Source organism: Myotis myotis, unplaced genomic scaffold, assembly GCF_014108235.1.
Source record: "Myotis myotis isolate mMyoMyo1 unplaced genomic scaffold, mMyoMyo1.p scaffold_m19_p_32, whole genome shotgun sequence".
NCBI classification, from domain to species: Eukaryota; Metazoa; Chordata; class Mammalia; order Chiroptera; family Vespertilionidae; genus Myotis; species Myotis myotis.
In genome coordinates, this window is record NW_023416338.1 from 2,273,492 (window position 1) to 2,295,761 (window position 22,270).

General features: G+C 44.6%; 1 protein-coding gene and 1 pseudogene across 4 annotated transcripts; one reads left to right on the plus strand and one right to left on the minus strand.

Annotated features, from left to right (window-relative positions):
- Positions 1-1,136: 1,136 nt before the first annotated feature.
- On the minus strand, positions 1,137-22,132 carry SMIM7 (small integral membrane protein 7). 4 transcript variants are annotated; one of them, XR_004966667.1, is made up of 7 exons: positions 21,983-22,132; positions 21,860-21,901; positions 21,359-21,411; positions 19,476-19,566; positions 12,664-12,798; positions 5,826-5,870; positions 1,137-1,473 (listed from the first exon to the last, which is right to left on the minus strand). XR_004966667.1 is itself a non-coding variant. In XM_036302564.1 (5 exons), exons 1-5 carry the CDS (start codon positions 22,006-22,008, stop codon positions 12,783-12,785), a joined length of 228 nt encoding a protein of 75 aa, XP_036158457.1. In that variant the 5' UTR covers positions 22,009-22,132; the 3' UTR covers positions 11,727-12,782. The 4 variants fall into 4 exon arrangements, 1 of the variants encoding a protein (XP_036158457.1); XR_004966666.1 differs by lacking the exons at positions 1,137-1,473; positions 5,826-5,870 and adding an exon at positions 8,530-8,967; XR_004966668.1 differs by lacking the exons at positions 1,137-1,473; positions 5,826-5,870 and adding an exon at positions 10,821-11,272.
- LOC118652543 lies at positions 14,256-14,879 on the plus strand (annotated as a pseudogene).
- Positions 22,133-22,270: the final 138 nt, after the last annotated feature.

Consider the following 22,270-nt stretch of genomic DNA (forward strand, 5'->3'; position numbering starts at 1 on the left):
ATTCTTGTTTATATCAGTTAACCTGTGGTAAGACTGGTTATACATTGTTTCTTTCAAAGTTGAAGAGCCTGCCCTGGCCAGTACCACTTGGTTGAGATTTGTCTGTGCACTGAAAGGTCACCAGTTCCATTCCAGGTCAGGGTACATGCCCAGGTTTCCGGTTCAGTGGGATGTCTACAGGGGGCAACCGATCAATATTTCTCTCTCACATTGATGTGTCTTTCTTCCTCTCCCTTCCTTTCTCTAAAATCAATAAAAACTTATTTAAAGTTGCAGAACCTAGCCACAACATTGAGGACTTACCGATATACAACATACGCTTGTCATGGTAAAGATCACCACTAAACGGAATCTTGAAAATTTTAGCAGCCTCTCTAAGGGTCTGTGATAGATACTGTAGTTCACCTGGCCACCTTTCTGCTTTGAAGAAGAGATATTTGAAATGTTACCCAAAAGTGGGGCTCAAGGTAAATCCTCTTGCTGTAATATCCTCAGAGATATATCCCTTAAATTATTTAGAGCACTGGCCTCACCATTCTGAGAGGATAAGATCCTTTGTGTTTGGAATGTCCTTAGAAAAACTCTCATCTTTTAGCAAGGTGGGTCCCAAAGACTAGGGGGAGGAATGGCTAAGTCCATGTTTCAGGAGCTTGAGGGCAGAGCATACCCAGGCCATCTTGGCAGTGAGGGAGTGGAAGCCATGAGCAGGTCAGCTACCACAACTGCACAGGACCAGTCTTCAACAGCGACACCATGTGGTGGCAAGGAGCAACAACAGGAACGCACTGGGCAGACTCCTGAAGTGAAAGCAGCTGTGCCTTTTTAGACACAAACCCCTTAGAAATGGGCAATTTATTTTAGTTTTTTTCTGGCACCAGAGTTTAAGGCTTTTAATTTGTCTCAAAGTTGCTGAAGCCAAATCATGATAAAACATTCTGCCTTCCTTTATACCCCAACACACAAAAAACTACTTGCAGGGAAAAAATTGGTTTTGGCCCTAACCGGTTTGGCTCAGTGGATAGAGTGTCGGCCTGCGGACTCAAGGGTCCCAGGTTCGATTCCAGTCAAGGGCATGTACCTTGGTTGCAGGCACATCCCCAGTAGGGGGTGTGCAGGAGGCAGCTGGTCGATGTTCCTCTCTCATCGATGTTTCTAACTCTCTTTCCCTCTCCCTTCCTCTATGTAAAAAATCAATAAAATATATTTAAAAAATTGGTTTTGTACATGGGAAGAAACAATATAAATTCAGGACTTACAGATAAGGGTTAGCTCTATCACTCATTTCTTTAAAAAGTTTATGTGAATATCCAGTCAAAACTAACAGGGTATCTTTGAAACATTCTCTAAACTGATTTCTAAGTAGACCACAGGACTGTATCCTGTCTTTCAAATGGAAGAGGGAAAGAGATGGAAGAAACTATTCAAACTTCGTCTTCTTTCCTCATGGCTTATAGTCTCCTCCTCTTCTGCCTCCTAGAAGGAGAGGGTAGGCAATTTAAAGGAGAGGAAATTACTGGACTTACGCCAATAATGTATGTGAGCACTCCAGTGATTAATAGGAAAAACAAATGTAAGCAAATCTACCACCCCACTTTGACCATCTGTTAGCTCTGAGTTTAACAGTCTGGTGGACATTTTTAAGAAACATTTTCTCATATATTAACTCATTCAACCATAACAATGATCTCAGAAGTACCTAAAGATGGGTTTCAGAGTTCTGCTTGGCTTTGCAGCAAGTCCTATTTACTGTAAAAGTGAAACCAATTTCAACTGGTTTTGAAAAGCCCTGAAGTGTCATTGCTTTTAGAAAGGGCTTCAACGATAGAAGGGAGAACTCAACTTAAAAAAAAATTTTTTTATTGATTTCAGAGAGGAAGGGAGAGGGAGAGAAAGAAACAGCAATAATAAGAGAATCATTGATTGGCTGCCTCCTGTGTGCCCCACTGGGGATTGAGCCTGCTACCTGGGCAAGTGCCGCAACTGGGAATCGAACCGTGACCTCTTGGTTCATAGGTCGATGCTCAATCACTGAACCACACCAGCCGGGCAGAGAACTCAATTTTTATTGTGCCTCCAAGTAGGGGTATACAAAGATGAACAAAGCCTGCTCCTGAGGAACTAGTTTTGAAGCAAACCACTGGAATCGGGTTGGGCCCATTAATACAAAACTCTAATTGTACTGTCCAGAAAAGGGCAGCAGGAGTCCCAAGGTGGGAAAAAGCCATCTGGAAAGGAGGACCTGGAAAGATGTTTGACAGGGAGGCATTTCAACTGAGAACATTCATACCCTCTGACCCAGTGTTTCACAACTTCCAGAAATGTTTCCAAAGGAAGCAATCAGATGTAGACAAATGTGTATGTTCAAGGGTGTTCACAGAAGCATCATTATAAGAAGAGTAGAAGCAACAAGTGTTGGGAATATATAAACACACTTGGGGTCAATTCGTGAAAATGGAAAGGTTATGTACTAGGAGAGACCACAGGATTTTATAACTCCAACTGGGGTAGTGGTCTTGTCTTATGGGTGTATATGCACGTGCAGAAATTCATCAAGCTGTATGTTATTGTATAAACTTTGAAAAGAGCATATATAGTTTTAGATGGAGAAATAGTAGCTAACCTAGCCATTAGAACCAGTATTGAAAAATATACAAAAATCCAATTTCATATTAAGTGATAAAATGCAACATAAACTATATACTTTACCTTAATTTTAGTTTTATTAAATATACATATCTATAATAATAAAAGAATATGCTAATTAGGCTAGACAGCTGAACAACCTTCCGGACAACCTTCTGGTCGAAGCTGCAGCTGCGAGGGCTGAGCCCCTTGCACGAATTTCATGCATCAGGCCTCTAGTGTGTGAGAGTGTGAGAGTGTGTGTGTGTGTGTGTGTGTGTGTGTGTGTGTATGTTGCATAGAAAAAATATTGGAAGGAAAGAAACCAAAATATTCATAGCAATTGTCTCTGACAGAATTACAGGTGATTTTTCTTCTGACACATTTTTGTTGTTGTTAATCCTCACCTGAGGATATTTTTTCCATTGCTTTTTTCAGAGAGTGAAAGGGAAGGAGGGGAAGAGAGAGAGAGAGAGAGAAACGAAGATGTGAGAGATCCACATAGACTGATTGCCTCCAGCACATGCCCTAAGGTGGGGGGGAATCAACCTGAGACCCTCTGGTACATGGGCAAACGCTCTAACCACTGAGCTCACCAGCCAGGGTCTTCTGACACTTTTGCCGGCAATTCCACATTTTCTAAAATGAACATGTGGTGCCTAGTCATCTCATCCAGTACCAGGGTTATTCTGACCTCTAGTATTCTCTAATTCTCACCTTGTGACTCAGGTAATGCAGATCTCAAGTGTGCTCATTAGCCCCCAATTCCTGAAGATGGATTCGCTACCAGGCTGATTGATGAATGTCAATCTAAGTCCTAACAGCTTGTGTTTCCCTACTACCCCAGTTTTGTATTACTAAGAATAATAACTACAGGGAGTAACATTTATTGAGTACCTATTACATGTCAGGTTCTCTGTTAAGGGCTTTATATGAGGACCCTGATGAAAGCCTCCTTTACAGCCTTTGCTCGTCCAACTCTGAGTGAATGTTGGATGTTTTGCAACAGAAATATCATTCTGATGAGCTTGTGCTAGCCCAGACACCTTGAGGTGCCCTGTCACACACAGGACATGCAGCTGGAAAGTGGGAGACGTTCACAACTTCCAGAAATGTTTCCAAAGGAACATTTTGGGAACTGGCTCTGGTGCCCAGGCTTTGGGACAGGCTACAGCAGTGAGGACCTACTGTGTGCTGGGCACACGCCACCTGGCTTGCACCAGGAATGAAGGGGCCATAAATCAAGGATGCAGCAGCTCTAAAAGCTGGAAAAGGCAAGGAATCTGATTCTTCACCACAGCCCCCAGAATGAACCAGCTCTGCCAACCCTTGATTGCAGCCCAGTGACACCCATTTTGGATTTCTGGGTTCCAGATCTGTAAGATAGTAAATTCATGCTGTGTTAAGCTGTGACGTTGGTGGCCATTTGTTACAGCTGCCCAATGAAACTAAGCAGGTCCTTGACTAAAAAGGCATATCCCTTCTCCTTTACATGTAGCACTGCCCAGTCAGAGTTTTCTGCAATGAAATGCGCTTGAAATGTAGCTACTCTGACTGAGAGATTGGGGTTTTAGTGGTCAGAGCGTCGACCCACACATCGAAGGGTTGCAGGGTGGATGGGGGAGGCAACCGGATCGATGTTTCTCTCATACTCATACAAGTTTCTCTCTCTCCCCCCCCTCCCCCATTCTCTCCCCTCTTTCCTACCTCCCACTAGCTCCAAAAATCAATGGATAAAATATACTCAGGCTAGAATTAACAACAAAAGTAAATGGTTTGCATTTCTCCTCCCCAGAGAGTAAATAGCTTAAATCACCTTACTCAGGGAGATAGCAGAAATCAAATTGTGCCACAACCACACCAAGGATGAAATTAAGGAAATAAATCTCATTTTGGCACATCAGCATAAAACTGATGACTATTCTATTGATCTTCTCCTAAACTTCCAGCCTTTAAAAACCCTCAAGACGAAGTTCCCAGGTTGTGTTCTCCCTCCCAGAAGCATGCCCAACCTCGAGACTCAGTTACCCCTCTTCTTCCCCCAGAGTCATGCATCTCCTAAACTCTAAGGGACCCCAGGAGACGCCCAACCAGGGAGCAATGGGCAGTGGCAGCTCATCCTGGGCAAATCCCCAGAACCTGGCCCAAAGCCCCATTTTCTCTGACTTCTTAGTGAGCCAAAGTAGCCCAGTCTGAGCTCATTTTCTCACCTACTCTCTCTTCTGTTGCTTCTTCCCTTGTTTCACTGTCCCCAGCTTTAATAAAGGTCCTGTAGTCCTGGCTGGTGTGGCTCAGCGAGTTGGAGCATCCACCCATACACCAAAAGGTGGCGGGTTCAATTCCCAGTCAGGGCACATACCCAGGTTTTGGGTTCGATCCCCGGTCAGGGTGCATACAGGAGGCAACCGATCAATGTTTCTTAGGTCAATGTTTCTCTTTCTCCTTTTCTAAAAATCCATTAAAAAAGAAAATACTTGTCCTCTAAAAAATCACCTGGACTTATATTATGAATTTTTTTTATTTTTTTATTTTATTTATTTTTTATTTTTTTTATGAAATCTTCCCTGCATGAAATCAAGAACCTGCACACTACCAGCCAGCCCTAGGCAGACCAGTTCAAAGTGTGGCCTGTGAACCAGCAGCATGGACAAACCCTGGGAGCTGGTTAGACATACAGAATCTCAACTGTGCCTCCAACCTGCTAAGTCAAATCCATACTTCACCTAGACCGCCAGGGAATCCATGGGGTCATTAAAGTCTGAGATGCCAGGGTGGAAGCCACCATCCAATCCACACAAGCACTTTACTATGGAACATCAGGCGGCAAATTCCTTCATAGCAGTTCTCAGGGTCAGCTTTGTAGACCACATGAAGTTTTAAAAAATTGTAATGCCTTAAAGCATACCATTGGCCAAGGAGATGAACTAACAGCTGCTGAATAGGTGAGAACCTTGGCCATCTGTTATAGACTGAATTGTGTCCTCTCAAAATTCATATGTTGGAGTCCTAACACCCAATGAGACTATATTTGGAGACAGAGTCTTTAAAGAGGTAACTAAGGTTAAATGAGGTCATAAGAGTGGGCCCTGATCCAATATCGCTGGTACCCTCGTAAGAGAAACACCAGGAACACACACAGAGGGAAGGACAGTAAGGACACAGTGAGAAGGTAGCTGTTTACAAACTGAGGAGCGAGGCCTCACCTTAAACCTGCTGGCTCCTGGATCTTGGACTTTCAGCCTCCAGAACTGTGAGAAAATAAAAGCCTTGTTTAAGCCACTGAATCAGTGACATTTCGTTACGGCAGCCCCAGCTGCCTAAGACATTGTCTTATTGAAGCCTCATAAAACCCTGTCAAGAGTGTCTTTTAATAAAAGTAATAACATCGATGAAAATAACACCACTTATTGAGTACCTGTCCCACGCCAGGCAGGTTAGAGGCACAGGTCAAAGCTTTCTCCTTCACCGTCCCATATCACAGATGAGGATGTGGAGGTGCAGAGAGGCCAGTCGATGCTGCCCTCTGTGAAGGGCAGAGCCCACTTTGTCTAGGCCAGGCCTCCATCTGTGGTAGGCAGATAGGTATGAGCAGGGCAAGGACACTGGGCCAGGTAAAAAAGGTCACCAGGGTGGAAAGCAAAAGCTTAGCAAAGGACAACTGTAGGGTGGGACCTCGTCCTCAGGGTGACATTTCCTCCCCTAGCATATCTCTGGTCATGGGCTTTGGACCCCCTGACCTTTCCTCCCTAGAAATAACATCTAGGCCTCAGTTGTATTTCAGCTCCAGGCCCAGAAAAGCAGCAAATCCAGACAAGTGACACCACGGCTGACCTCAGGACCGACTTGCTGCCCTGACACCGACAGGTCAGTGGAAACCCAGGCCCTGAAAGGACACACCTGGAAAACTGCTGAATATTCTACTGAGATCTTCCCCTGGAACCTCCCCTAAAATCTCCACCCTTAAAACCCTTAGAAATGAGGACCTAGTACACAGTCCCGCCTGGGAGCACACCCACGCCTTTCCCTTCCCTCCCAGGCATGTCACCTTTGCCTTCCTCACTTCTAAGCTCCAAGGGCCCCTCTTTTGCCTTTATAAGTTGTTTCCTCAGCCCATTTCTTCCACGAATTACTTCTTCTACCTCTGTGATTTTCTAAATGTTCTCTTATAGTTGAGTCTTGGCTCTGAATTCTTTCCTAGCCAGAACTTGAGTACCGAGGTTGCTGAACCCGGGTCTGGTCCAACCACACTGGTCTGAACCCCTAGTGCTGTTCTTACCACCCCCACACATCTTCCTTTCTGCCACAACCCTCTTTTCCCTAATTCACACAATGAACTCTAATGAGTTGCAATGAAGCTTTATTCCCCCTAAAATAACTTCCACAACTCCCCCAGCATAGTCTATATACTCCGGTGGCCCACATTTACCACTACCTGCCATGACAATGATGTGAAGTAAACACAGATGAACGGGATCCTCCCGTGTCTTTTTTTTTTTTTTTTAATTTTTTTTTAAAATATATTTTTATTGATTTTTTACAGAGAGGAAGGGAGAGAGATAGAGAGTTAGAAACATCGATGAGAGAGAAACATCGAACAGCTGCCTCCTGCACACTCCCTACTGGGGATGTGCCCGCAACCAAGGTACATGCCCTTGACCGGAATCGAACCTGGGACCCTTCAGTCCGCAGGCCAACGCTCTATCCAACGAGCTAAACCGGTTTTGGCCTCCCGTGTCTTTTTAAAAAATATATTTTTATTGATTTCATAAAGGAAGGGAGAGGGAGAGATAGAAACATCAATGATGAGAGAAAATCATTGATCAGCTGCCTCCTGCACACCACTTACTGGGGATGGTGCCCACAATCCGGGCATGTGTCCTGACCAGGAATCGAACCTCGACCTCTTGGTTCATAGATCAATGCCCAACCACTGAGCACACCGGCCGGCCCTTTTAAATTGTCTATTCCAGGGGTTGGCAAACCTATCTGTAAAGGGTCAACAGTAAATGTTCAGTTTGGCAGGTTAGACCCATGGTCGGCAAACTGCGGCTCGCGAGCCACATGCGGCTCTTTGGCCCCTTGAGTGTGGCTCTTCCTAAGCCTTAGGAGTACCCTAATTAAGTTAATAACAGTGTACCTACCTATATAGTTTGTTTAAAAAATTTGGCTCTCAAAAGAAATTTCAATCGTACTGTTGATATTTGGCTCTGTTGACTAATGAGTTTGCCGACCACTGAGCTAGACAGTCTCTGTCCTGTGGACGAAAAAGGGCCCACATACTAAACTTACAAGCTCAAGGGGGGCCTGCATGGCGGGCCTTACAAGCTCAGAGACCGAAATTAACCACATAGGACGGTCTGAAATGTAAGGTCAATCTTTAGGTTAACAGAGCCTGTCTTTTATAGTCTTTTTGCAGCTAAGATAACATACCTTTGGAATTTTCTTTTTTCAGACCCCTCAGGACACAATCTCCCACCAGAGCAGGAGATAACGGAGCCTCTCATTATTATTGTTACCGATAAAACTCTCCTATACCCATCTATGTAAAAGTGTGTCTATTCCTTTCACTTTGTAGCCAATCGCAGAGATTCACCTCCCAACCCCCACACCCACCTTTGCTTTCTCCCACTTCCCTCATCTACCACCAGTGAATTTCATGTGATCCCCTTACATCTTCTCCTTTGATTCTAATGTATAAAAGAAGGTGCAAAAGAGCCATTCTCTGGAACATTTCCTCAATCCACTGAGATTTTGTTTCCCAGCAGTTGTCGTCAGTTTGGTTCAAAGAAACTCATAAAAAAAGTCTTACAGGTCTGGACATTTCTTAGGCTGACAGTCGCAAGGGCTCAATTATGCCCTTGCAGCTCCAAAGCAGCCATTGATGATACATTAATGACTGGGCGTGACAGCATTCCAATAAAACTTTATTTATGAACAAAGAAACTTGAATTTCCTTTCATTTTAATTTCCCCTCCAACCATTTACAAAAGTAAAAACCATCCTCTCTTGTGGGCCGGGAAAAGGTAGGTAGCGGGCCAGGCCTGGGCAGCAGCTTGCTGGCACCTGGTATAAGTCAAAACAAAAAGAAAGCCACGCAGGCGGAGGTGGAGGGGCGCAGGAGGGAAAATGGTGACGGAAGAAATAAAATAAAAAGAAAGCAAGCCATGAGCCACACACTGAACTGATTCTTGCCATTCTTTTGTTGAAAAACATGGACTCTGAATTTCTGATTTGCTACAGACCCTTTTGCTTGATTTCCCATCCAGGAACACTTGCCAGTACCAAGCTCTTACTTCAGGGATGCTCACGTGCCAGAGGGGGCTGAACGTGGATCGGCGCTTTCCTCTGCATAATAATGAAAGTGAGTCAAGGGAATGGTGAAAACAAGCCCCCAAATCAAATTTACATTAAAAAGAAAAAAAATAACATGCCTCTGGTTTATGCACAACCAGCTTACGTCTTTCATCAACACAGGAAAACATCAGGAGGTTTGTCAATATTTCATAAACTTAAAGTTGGTTAAGAAGGAAATAATGAAACAGTTGAAATGAAAAGAAAATGCTTCACTAATGAGTCTCTGGGTTTTCAGATCTAAGCACTTCAGAGGAGAGCCAATCCCATCATCACATCGAGCTGCTACTCAGAAGAATCACAGGCGCCCAGGAGGGACCTCGCGCCTAGCTCATGAGAGACATGAAATTGGGTTTTGGTCTATTAACCACATCACCTGAAAATGGCTGGCTCGATTTTCAGCAAGTCTGAAAGGCATGTTTGCAAATGTCTTTATTAAAGTCTAGACCAGAAGGCACACAAATGATTCCACCTGAGTGGCTTTGGGGGATAAGGGTACCTTGAGATCCTCCATCATCCCCATGCTCAGGGGCTGGCAAATTTATCCTGTAAATGGGCCAGATACCCAGCATTTTCAGCTCTGTGGGCCAGATGGTCTCTGTCAGCAACTCTCCCACTGTAGCAGAAAACAGACAAAGGAGCCACAGACAACACATTCTTAAAGAGGGGTGGCTGAATGCCAATAAAACTTTATTATAAAAAGCAGCAGCAGAACTCGGTGACTTCCAGTTTGTACTCTAGAGCAGCTGTAACTGAAGTGCAATGAGAAACTCACACAGAGGGACTTGTTCCATTCATAAGATGGTAAGGGTGGAGGAAGCAAAAGGTTTCCTTTCTGTCAGCCCAGAAAATATGAAGGAAGTGATGCAGAAACGAAAAGCAGAACGGACTGCCTTACCCACTATCAGAACTATGTGGTATACTAGTATACCGACAGGCATAGGAAAGCACTGGAAAGGGAATGGGAAGACAGGAAAAGATTTTCCACGCTGGAAATTGTTTCCAAATCTTAAAATTGTTGTGATCGCCCTCTCATGGTGCAGGTCTAGAATGCACAAATGAATCCAGGCAAGAGGTAAAATGTGGCAGTGAGGAAACTCACGATATCGAAGGCTTACCAGGTGTCAGGCGTTCAGTCAAGCACCCAGGCCAAATTCAAGTGCACCAAACCTTCCAACAAATCCAGGTAGGTATGACTTTTAAGTCCATTTTAGAGATATGGAAACTGAGGCTTAGGGAGGGGAAGCAATCGGCCAAGGCCTCCCCAGCAAGGAACGGAGATGGGATTTGAATCCATACCTAAATGACGCTGAACATGAGCACTTAGATGCTGTGGGATCCTATGCACCCAAAATTCAAACTCTGATAAGCTTTGGTGCCAGTGAGGGTTCTTTTAAAAACAACAACATATTTTTATTGATTTCAGAGAGGAAGGGAGGGGGAGAGATAGAAACATCAATGATGAGAGAAAGAATCACTGATTGGCTGCCTCCTGCATGTCCCCCTAGTGGGGATGAGCCCTCAACCTGAGCATGTGCCCTTGACCAGGAATGCGAACCTGGGATCCTTCAGTCCACAGACTGACGCTCTATCCAGTGACCCAAACCTGCTAGAGCACCAGTTAGCGTTCTTGAAAAGCTTCCTAAAGATCCATGATATGCGATTAAAAAACAAACAAACCACATACAGCAGCCCTAGCCGGTTTGGCTCAGTGGATAAGAGCATTGGCCTGTGGACTGAAGGGTCTCAGGTTCGATTCGGTCAAGGGCACATGTCTGGGTTGCCGGCTCAGTTCCCAGTAGGGGGCGTGCAGGAGGCAGCCAATCAGTGATTCTCTCATCATTGATGTTTCTATCTCTCCCTCTCCTTTCCTCTTTGAAATCAATTTAAAAAAAGAATTATATTTTAAAGTCATTACATCAAAAAAAAATTTACAGCAGACTCTAATATGCATGCCCCAAAGCTACCCTGACTTATAACAACTTAACAATGAGATAATAGTTCTCTGGAGAAAAATGCAATTATTGAAACAAAATCTCAATGACACCATTCTCTTAGAGAACGATTCATCCCTGCAACACAAACGCCTTGCCTCACTGAAACCTCAGTGTGGGTCTGAAAAGGCAGAGATTTCCTCACACCATTCACACAGCTTGATGAAGACTGACCAGTCAAGATCTTGACATGTCTGTTCTTGCTGCCATAACACAGGCCTGGTTGAAACTCAATTCAGAAGCTATGTTCCCTGCTACTTGCAAACCATGGGGAGATGTTTAGCAGGATTTGACAAGGGAATAAACTGTAGAAGCAATGAAACAGAATGGCATTAGCTGAGTAGCAGTACAGGTGGATTTGACCCTGGTCTAGTGAAACCCCACTGCAATCACTTTCAATTCTTCTAGGAGCAGCCAGGTCAAAATCATATTTGCCCAATCCCTGACCAACACTTATTGAGCAAAATCCAAAAGGGAACATCAGCCCTGGCTGGCTTGGCTCAGTGGACAGAGCGTTGGCCTGCGGACTAAAGGGTCTCAGGTCCGATTCCAGCCAAGGACACACGCCCGGGTTGCGGACTTGATCCCCTCTCTCTCTCCCTTCCTCTCTGAAATCAATAAATACATTTTTTTAAAAAAAGGGAACATCATTTCGTTTTGACAGGCTCCAAAATAAACCCTATGTGTTTTCCACAGCCTAATTCTAAACGATTCAAGTTGGAAAAGCAACTTTTTGTTTAAGAAATGTGTAACAAAAAGTCCTTTTAGGAAATGAGCTTTATTTTCAATGCTATTTAGTTCTAAAAGCCTGCGTGTTTGCTTTTTCCTCCCACCAGGCTTACCTACAAGTCAGGATTCCAAAACCCACAACAAACAAATCAAACACCTATGAGATCCAGGTACTGACCACCAGTGTTTCATTTTGGCAATTAAACCAGGACTTTCTTTTAAAGCAGCTTCTGTACAAAATGCTCAAATGAAGCTCATTCTTTTTCCAACCTTGAAATCACCCATTTGAAAAACAGACCCTAAAACCCCAAGCTTTCAGAACTAGGTCCCAATATTACCACATAAATCACTCTCACTCTAAAAATTGTACAATTAATGGCCCATTTAACAGAGGGCTTTCAAGGCAAGGCATAATTTCTCATAAGACATCTGCCTGCCCCTGCCAACTCTTCTGCACATCTCTTCCGTGGGAACCAATAAGACTTCACCCTTAAAGTTCTAGGGACGACAGCTACACTGTAATCCAAGCGCGTCTACTGGGACAGAGAAGGAACTGAACACAGACCCAGCAACAATGAACTTTGTTATTCACCGAATCTAATAAAGAGGCTGCATCAAACTTAAAAGCCAGCCTTTCTGGTTCAGATCCTTGGAAATAAATGATTTCTAAAAATGTGTAATTCGAACCAAAAGGGATAGTTATTAAAAATAAACCCAGACATAGCCAATAGAAACGTTTCTAATGAAAGCTTAGTGGAAGAGGGATTCCAATTCAATAAAACTATCTAGACATGTTCTTTTTTCTATAAAGAAGGCAATGTTATCACAGTCCCTTACATAAACCCTCCTGAAACTCCTTAAGTAGACAACATTTCAATGCACAGACCAATTGAAAATATCTTTAAAAAAACAACAGTGACGTGGCCAGGAAACCAAGTGTATCTTGGTGAACATTTTTTTCACCCACCACGAGCTTGGGCTTTCTGGGAAGGTCACCAGTTTTCCAGTCAGACATTCTTGAAGTTGTCAGAAATAGAGGGAGGCTTGGCATCTGGGAAGGTGTATTACTGGTTCAGTATCTGGAGCTCAGGAGCCAAATAGCCTGGAAAATTCAGAGGGCAGAAATGTCTGTGAGAATGGGAAGCTGTCACTCTGAAAGCATTTTTAGAAAACATTTTATGTTGCTTTTAAGATTATTTTTCATCAGTTTCTGATCTAATAAGTAACTCTTCTGTTACACAATACTGTGAACACTACCAAACTATACACGTAAAAGAAAAATGTAACTTTAGAATTATCCACTTCATACAAATTTGCAACATTTTATTTGCACCTATTCTCCATTACTGCAAGTCAGTGGTAACTTTCATATCAAAAAGACCTTTGAATAAACAAATGATTACAGTTAACTTTGTTCACTGAAGAAAATCTGGAATAGGAAAGGCCTGGAAACTGTAATAAATATTCCTGAAGTTTGAGGATGGGTATGTAGGTTACAACACAGGCCTACTGGGGAAAAACCATAGAGGTGTTAAAAAGAGATATAGCCCAGCCTTAGCCGGTTTGGCTCAGTGGATAGAACATCAGCCTGTGGACCAAAAGGTCCTGGGTTTGATTCTGGTCAAGGGTACATACCTTGATTGCAGGCTCCCCAATCTGGGCCCTGGTCAGGGTGCATGCAGGAGGCAACCAATCAATGTGTTTCTCTCAAATCGATATTTCTGTCTTTCCCTCCCTCTTCCACTCTCTTTAAAAATCAATGGAAAAATATCCTTGGTAAGGATTAAAAAAAAAAAAGTCTAAATATGTGAACTAAAAAATCAGTTAAAAAAAATTATATATATATATATATATATATATATATATATATCTCTATCTATCTATCTATCTCCCCCGGCCGGCATGGCTCAGCGGTTGAGCATCAATCTATGAATCAGGAGATCACAGTTCAATTCCCAGTCAGGGCACATGCCGGGGTTGCAGGCTCAATCCCCAGTGTGGGGCATGCAGGAGGCAGCCAATCAATGATTCTCTCTCATAACTGATGTTTCTATCTCTCTCTCTCCCCTTACTCTCTGAGACCAATAAAAATATACTTCATATATATACATACTGGTATATATATATATGGGAATTCTCTGTATTATCTTTGCAGCATTTCTATAAATCTAAATTTTTTCCAAAATAAAAAGATTATTAAAAAAAACAAAAAACAGATAGTGTAGGAACAATTGGATTGCCACATACCAAAGAATGAAGTTGGATCTCTACCCACACCACATACAAAAATTACCTCAAACTGGACTAATTATTAAAATTAAAACTATAAAATTCTTAGTGACAAAAAGAAAAAAAGATACCGGACTTCATCAAAATTAAACATTTTTGTGCTTCAAATGATACCATCAAGAAAGTGAAAAGACAACCCCCCAAAAATGGGGGATATTACTTGCAAATCATGTATCTGACAGGGGACTGGTATCTGGAACATACAAAGAACTTACAACTCCGTAAAACCCAATTTAAAAATGAGCAAAGAGCTCTTGCGGGAGGTGGTGAACTCGAAAAGAACGCTGTGAAGGTCTTGGGCACTTTCGAGAGCACAAGGTGGTGGGGGGCTGCCTGCCCAGCCCTAAGTGCCACACACTGCTCCTCAACCACATGCGCATCTTTCCATCTAACCGTGTTGGTGCCAAGTCCCGCATCTGGTACTTTATTTCAACTGAAGAAGATGAAGAAATCTACAGGGGAAATTGTCCACCGTGGGCAGCTGTTTGAAAAATCCCCTCGTGGGGCGAAAAACTTTGGCATCTGGCTGAGCTAAAACTCCCACAGTGGCACCCACAACATGTACCCAGAGTACCAAGACCTGACCATTATGGGTGTTGTCACCCAGTGCTACTGAGACATGGGAACCCAGCACTGTGCCCAAACCCACTCAATCCAGATCGTGAAGATGAAGGAGATCATGGCCAGCAAGTGCTGCCAACCAGCAGTCAAGGACTCCAAGATCAAGTTCCCACTGCCCCATCAGGTCCTTCCTTGCCAGCGCAGTCATGCTTCACAACCGAGAGGCCCAACACCTTCATATAATTTTTCTTTTAAAAAAATCCTCACCTAATTGATTTTATTGATTTTAGAGAGAGAAGAAGGGGAAGAGAGAAAGAGAAACATCTCTGTGAGAGAGAAACATTGACTGATCGCCTCCCCTACGTGCCCCAACCAGGGATTGAAACTGAAACCTAGATATGTACCCTGACCTGGAATTGAACTCTCGGCCTTTTGGTGTACAGGACAATGCTCCAACCAACTGAGCCACCTGGCCAGGGCCCAACACCTTCTTTTAGATGCAGGGCCTCCTTGCCCCCTATTCCCTGGAAAAACCAGGTTGCTCAGGGGAAAAAACAAAGGGCAAAGGATCTCAACAGACATTTCTCCAAAGATAAACAGATGGCCAATAGCACCTGAAGAGATGCTCAACGTCATTAACCATCAGGGAATGCAAATCAACCTTCACCTCTACTAGGATGGTCGTAATAAAAAAGTCTGACCATCACAAGCGTTGACAAGGATGTGGGGAAATTGAAACCGTCACACGCTGCTGGTGGGAATGTAAATCGCTGCAGCTACTTTGTAAAATAGTCTGGTGCTTCCTCAAAAGGATAAATATAGAGTTACCGATAGGCCCAGCAATTTCACTCATGAGTATATACCAGAGAACTGAAAACAAATGTTCGTGCCAACATTATTCATAATAGCCAAAAAATAGAAACATCCCAAATATCCATCAACTGATGAATGGATGAACCAACTGTGGCATATCCATACAATAAACTATTATTCAGCCACAGAAAGGAATGAAGTCCTGATTCGTGTACAACACTGAAGAAACCAGAAGACATTATTCTCGTGAAAAAAGCCAGACACAAAAGGCCACATATTACATGATTCCATTTATATGAAATATCAAGAACAGACAATTAACGAAATAAACTGTGGAACAGAGTGAATCCAGAGACATGGAAGCATGGAACAGAGTGCAGAATCTGAGGGAAGGCGGGGGGAGAGTGGGTGGGTGGAAGGTAATCAACCAAAGACCTTGTATGTATATATGCATAACCCATGGACACAGACAATAAGGAGGTAAAGGCCTGAAGTGGGGGGCGGGGGGGGGGGGGGGCTGGAGGGAGACAATGGGGGGAAAAAGGGGACATATGTAATACTTTCAACAATAAAGATTTAAAAAAACAACAACAACAGACAAATCCGTAGAGATATAAAGTATATCAGTGGTTACCAGAGGCTGGAGGGAAGAAAGAACAGGAGCAACTGCTTAATGGGTATGGAGTTTCCCCTTGGGGGTGCTGAACTTATTCTAGAATTAGACTGTGGTGATGGTTGCACAACTTTGTGAATGTAATAAAAAATCTTGAATTGTGAAAAACAACTTCCACTTTTTACTTATCTTTCAACAAAGAGTTCAAAAAACAGTTCAGTGAACAGCAACATACACACCACCTACATTCTGCAATTAACATTTTGCTTTATTGTGCATCTATCTATTCATCTGTCTACCTTACTTTTGATGGGTTTCAAACTAAGATGCAGATATCAGTACCTTGGTCCCTAAAAATTCAGGCACGTTTCTCCACATTTAAAGTTTTCCATGACTTTTTAAAATTTCCACAGTAGCCCAGCTCAAACAATATAGAAGTGGGTGTATGGAATAGCAAATCATCTCTCTGATCCTGCTACAGTCACAACCATAGACAGTCTGGAGTAGATCCTTCCAACTCCCTTTGCTGGAAGTGTTTCCATCACAGACTTCAGCACGCACTCAGCACTTATTCAATGTTTACTGTGTGCAAATCACAACTGAAGCCAGAGTATGCATACAGGTGACATAAGGCTTCTTTACTCTCAAAACATTTCCCAATGTAGACATACCCTCTGGCACATTATCACTGATGACATCGTGACAGTTGGTCACATGGGTGTCCTTTAAGTTACCTGATTCTTCCCCTGTTCTTGGGACATTTAGGTGATTTCCAGAGTTTTAACATCCTGGAAAAGCCAGTCACTGTCTCCCTGACACCTCATTCTGGAGGGAATCTTCCCTCACCTATGACCCCTGCAGGAAGAGCTGGCCGAGGTCAGGGTTCAGCACACTCTGTAAAAGGCCACACATAAGCAGTTCAGGCTGTGTGGGCCCAAGCAGTCTGTCACATGCCCCAACCGCTTTAGCGCAAAAGCAGTCACAAACGTGGCATGGCTGTGTGGCAATAAAACTTCATTCATGAAAACAGGCAGGGAGCAGATATGACCCATGGGTTGTGGTTTGCTAACCCCTGACCTCAGTTGTTAGGCTATAACCAGGAACCTCCAATCCAACTAGAACTGAATGATCTAAATAGGCCAATCAGACTTTGCTCCCAGGAAATGAAATCTGGACACTGGGCTACTGACTAAGCTTGCCTTGGGCTGAGCTGTGAGATCACGGAGTCCGAGGCTACACCTTCTGGTCACAGGCCAGAAGATGACAGTGAAGGATTCTAGTTAGACTAGAGAGGACAATAGAGCCAATGGACAGAAAAGAACAGAATGATAAAAACACACCAAGTTCTTCCCTGCCCCAAGCCCTTTTTACATGCTGCTTCCAGTGCTACCATGCCTCTGCCTAGCTCTGCAAATTGGATTTACTGTTGTTCATTTTTTTTTTTTTTTACCTATTTTCATTTTTATTGATTTTAGAGAGAGAATAAGGGAGAGAGAAACACTGACTTGTTCCACCCATCCGTGCATTCATTGGTTGACTCGTATACATGCCCTGACTAGGGATCAAACACGCAACCTTGGCGTATCGGGATGACGCTATGACCAGCTGAGCTCCCCGGCCAGGCCCTGGTGTTCTTGATTTAAATGGCAAGCAATCAAAGAGCCTCTTCCTGGCTGCCTTCTAAACTGGGAGACTCCCTCCTTTTGCTACCTCACAATTGACTTTTTCCCCCATTTGTTTGTTTTCTCTGTTTTCCACCTGTCATACTGTGCATTCACTAAAGGGAGGGACTGTGGCTGTCTTAGTTGTTACCCCAGAGCACAGCCCACAATGTATAGTTGTGAATGAATAAATGAATGGATGGATGGATAGGTAGGAACCTAGAGAGACAAAGGCTAGAGGAGCACTTTGCCACCCCCAGTGCTTTTTTCCCATGAGTCCTAGTTACACCACCTGTATACTCTTCAGCAAATTCCTTATATCTTCGTGAGCCTCTTTGTACCTGAGCAGGCCTCATCCAAGCTCCCAAAAAGGGCCTCTCTGTATATCTATCAAGGTCCTCATTCTGGGCTCTAAAACCTTTCCTAGTGGCACAGTGAATGCCCCTCATCCTCCGATCCCCTAAGTCAGGTGGGGAAACTTTTTCCTGCCAAGGGCCATTTGGATATTTATAACATAATTCGAGGGCCATACAAAATTATCAACTTAAAAATTAATCTGCTATATTTTGTCAAACATTTAATTAACTCATCGCTAATGCCTTGGCAGGGCCAAACCAAATGATTTTGGGGCCTTATCCGGCCCACGGGCCAGACGTTCCCCACTCCTGCTTAAGTTCTAGAAACATCTCTTTAAGCAGTCATCAGCGACAAGGACCACCCAGCAACTTCAAATTCAGCATTTCAACCAGTCATTCTCCTCCTCTTTGGGGGAAATATACAAGATGGGCCCAGCATGGCCTAGAACAGTGATGGCAAACCTATGACACACGTGTCAGAGGTGACACACGAACTCATTTTTTTGGTTGATTTTTCTTTGTTAAATGGCATTTAAATATATAAAATAAATATCAAAAATATAAGTGTTTGTTTTACTATGGTTGCAAATATCAAAAAATTTTTATATGTGTCACGGCTCCAGAGTTAAGTTAGGGTTTTTTAAAATGCTGACACGCTGAGCTCAAAAGGTTCGCCATCACTGGCCTAGAAGTACAGATTCTTCTGTTTGAAACCTGAGTCTGTTTGCTCTGAGTCTCACAATTCATTAATAGCAGTATTGGAATTACAGCCTGAGGCTGGAAGGAAAACCAAAAAGCATAAAAACAAACAAAAACTTCTTTAAGTGTCAAAAACAGAAGCAAAGTCTGAATATACACTCCTGCTGGGTTCCAGCAGGCGGGAGCAGGACCCAGGAGCACACTGGCTGTCCAACCACATTTTTCACCTTGACGATGCCAGATATACACTAAGCACAGCAGAGCTGGCAAGAGGTGACCAGGCCTCAGGCTCAGGGAAAGCATCTCTTGGCAGCTCCCGGTGACACACCAGGCAGCCAGGACTTGGAGAATGCCACATTTCAATCCACTCTCCAGCCTGGACCATGGTGGCATAGCTTAAACCTGTTTTCTCTCTAGCTTGGAGAGTTCTTATTTTGATAGCAGAAAGCATGACACCAAAGTGTAGACTGAGCCCAGCCAGCGTGGCTCAGTGATTGAGCATTGACCTATGAACCAGGAGGTTGAGGTTTGATTCCCGGTCAGGGCACATGCCCAGGTTGCCAGCTCGATCCCAGTGTGGAGCATGCAGGAGGCAGCCAAGCAATGATTCTCTCTCACCACTGATGTTTCTATCTCCCTCTCCCTCTCCCTTCTTCTCTGATATCAATAAAAATATATTTTTAAAAAACAAGTGTAGACTGAGATGACAGAGAATGACCATCAGGTGGGTCATTCTGGAGAATGTTGCAAAGGATGGTAATGAAAGAGATGGGCAGGCCCGACTTACACGATCATGCAGAACATCATGAAAACGTTCCACAGGGCGATGAAGATTCGGAAGTACCTGAGGCTCAGTAGGAATTCCCGGATGTTGTCACCTGGAAGGTCAGAAAGCAAGTACTGCTAACTTTCTGCTGTCACAGCTGCAGGTGCTTCTGCAGTTTCTGCCCACCCCAAGCCCACTGCCCTCATGTTCCACAGTGGCAGCTCCGTTTTTCCTTTGGGTCTCTTCTGCTCCCCAACCCTCAGCACTCAGGCTGCCACTGACCAATCTCCCAGTCTGATTGGTGAGGAAAGAGTAAGTGATCCAAGTATGTATGCCCAATGAGTCAGCCCTGGGACTTTTGCCCCAACTACTGTTTTCTGCCAGGCTCCCTGGGCTGGGTTGGGAAGATAGAAGCAGTGTCCTCTAGGACAGGCATTGGCAACTTAGGCTCAGGAACTGAAACCAGCCCCTGCCACCTGTTTCTGTGTGACCCAGGAGCTAAGAATGTTTTTCCTATTTTTTATAGTTAAAAGTAATAGAGTATTTGGTGAGATATAAAACTTACATGAAATTCAAATTTCAGTGTCAACAAATAAAGTTTTATTGAACAAAGCTAGGACCATTCGTTTACATATTGCCCATGGCTGCTTTCCTGTTTCAATGGCAGAGTTGAATTGTTGCACCAGAGATGACATGGCCTGCAAAGCCAAAAGTATTTATAATCTGGCCCTTTACAGAAAAATGGGCCAAGCCCTGCTCTAGGGTCATCTTTGCCAACACAAGCCAGCCTGATAGTAAAACCAACCTAGAAGGGAAAGGAGAGCTAGAGACAGCCACATGCTGTCTAAATCAGGAGGGCTAAATCAGGTGTGCCTGACGACAATTCTATCCTTGAGTGTTTCAATTTGCTTTTACCACTCTGAGATGGGATTTTAGTGCTTGCAACAAAAAGCATACTAATTTGGGCAAGTATAACAGCAGTTCTGCTTTGGTGACGACTTACTCTAGTTCCCTCTGCCGCCCAGGAACAGAAACCACTCCAAGAGGAGGCCATTTGGTACATTAAGACTCCAGAGACCTGTGTTCCAGAACCTTCCTCTTGGGTTTTGAGTCATTTTTCCTCACCCACCCCCAACCCCAGCCTCCAGAATGAAATTAATTGGTCCAGGTTAGGCGACCTACAAGGGTGCAACCCAAAGTGTCATCTGGAGATCACAGCTCTCTGGTAAGTACAAAATACCGGGTAGGAGCTTTTTTCGCAGCAACCCAGCACGACAGTCACCTGTTCCTGGTACTGCTGTGCCATCCTAATGCATGATCAGCACACAGTCTTGTTAGCCAGTAGCATCCGCCACATGTAGTTGGCCGTGTGTGGCACAGCCTATGTGACCTAGCATGGGCTTCCACTGACAGAGACGGGTCTGTCCAAAGGATGTCTGAGAGGCACCGCTTGGCAAGGCCCTTCTCTAAACTGAGGATCATGTAAATGAGCTCTCCTGACGACAGATGCTGATTAAGGCCACTGGCTCCAGGTAGGAGCCTGGTTTGGGAGATACGGGGAAGAACAGACAGGTGTCCCTGCCCTAAGGAGCTCACAGGGGAGGGGTGGGGGAAAATACTAAACAAGCACACAGCAGGAAAGAGCTAAATAAGCTGGAGTCTCTTCTCTGGAGCTTAAGGTCAAGTGTGAGGGGTAGAAATTAGCCAGATGACGAAATACACATAAAGAAAAATAATAACTGTAGAAAGTAATAAGAGTGCTGACCTATGCACGGAGATCTGGCAGGTAAAAGAAGTGGGTGACAAGTGGGCAAGGGGAACATCACATCCTTGTGCCTCTCTCTCTCTCTCATACACACACACACTCTCTGGACCAATTCCCGAGTCCAGAAAGGAGGCTTTACCTGTGCTAGGCTCCCTGGACTCCTCCCCAAAGCCATGCGAGTCCTTCTTTTTCCTACAAAGAGAAGCAGTCATGTCCACTTTCGATAGGATGCAAGGACCGCTCAGTCCCTGGCATCAAAGGGCCATTCAGCTCTATCGCTGACTTGCAGTGTGACCTCGGCGGTTCAATGACCCTCCCCAGGCGCCCACCTGCCCCACCAATTACAGCCATCGACAAAGTGGAGAAGGTAACCCGTGAGTACAGGTTGGGACTAAGAGTTTCTTGGGGGATGGGCTTGGGGGCCTTCGGGGTGCGAGCAGAGGGATGCCCGGAGAACGGAGAGCCAAGATTTCAAGCCGCGGTGGCGCGAAGAGTCTCAGGGGCAAGGACCAGGCTGCAAACCGGTTCAGAGGGTTGGCTGGGACTTGGATGCAGGGCCTGCGACGTGGGGCTGGCTCACGCTCGCGGGGGCGGGCTACGGGTGCCCGGGTGGAGCAGCGGTCCTTTGCGGCCTACTCACAGCTTAAAGTTAAGCACCGCTCCGGCGTTCATCAGCAGCGTTCTGCGGAGGAAAAATGCAGTTACCTAGGCCGGCCCAACCCTGTCGGGCCCTACTTCCCCGGCCTCTAGTCCCCTTAATTACCCGAAGAGCAGGATGTCTCCGATCATCTTTACAGCCGAAGCGTCCGACAGAACCGGAAGCGGAAGTCTAGGGAGGGCGGGGAGAGGAACACAAGACGACCAATTGTGAAGCAGCGCTGGCGAGGGCTGAGCCAATCGAAGGCCAAGGCAGGCAGGGTCCCGCCCTTTGCAGGCACGAGCCTCTTAGGGCAGAGGAAGCGCCTTTACTAGCTGGAGAGGCCAGGGGCGTAGCGGAGAAGGGCCGGGCGATCGTGTGACGTCATCTGTGGGCGGGGCCATCCGGGGATGG

Bases quoted from the DNA above. Each gene is read 5' to 3' on its own strand.
- SMIM7 (XM_036302564.1), bottom strand. From the start codon at position 22,008: ATGATCGGAGACATCCTGCTCTTCGG. The intron at 21,902-21,982 runs GTAATTAAGGGG...TTTCCTCCGCAG, and splicing joins GGAGACATCCTGCTCTTCGG to AACGCTGCTGATGAACGCCG. The intron at 21,412-21,859 runs GTGAGTAGGCCG...TTCTCTTTGTAG, and splicing joins GCGGTGCTTAACTTTAAGCT to GAAAAAGAAGGACTCGCATG.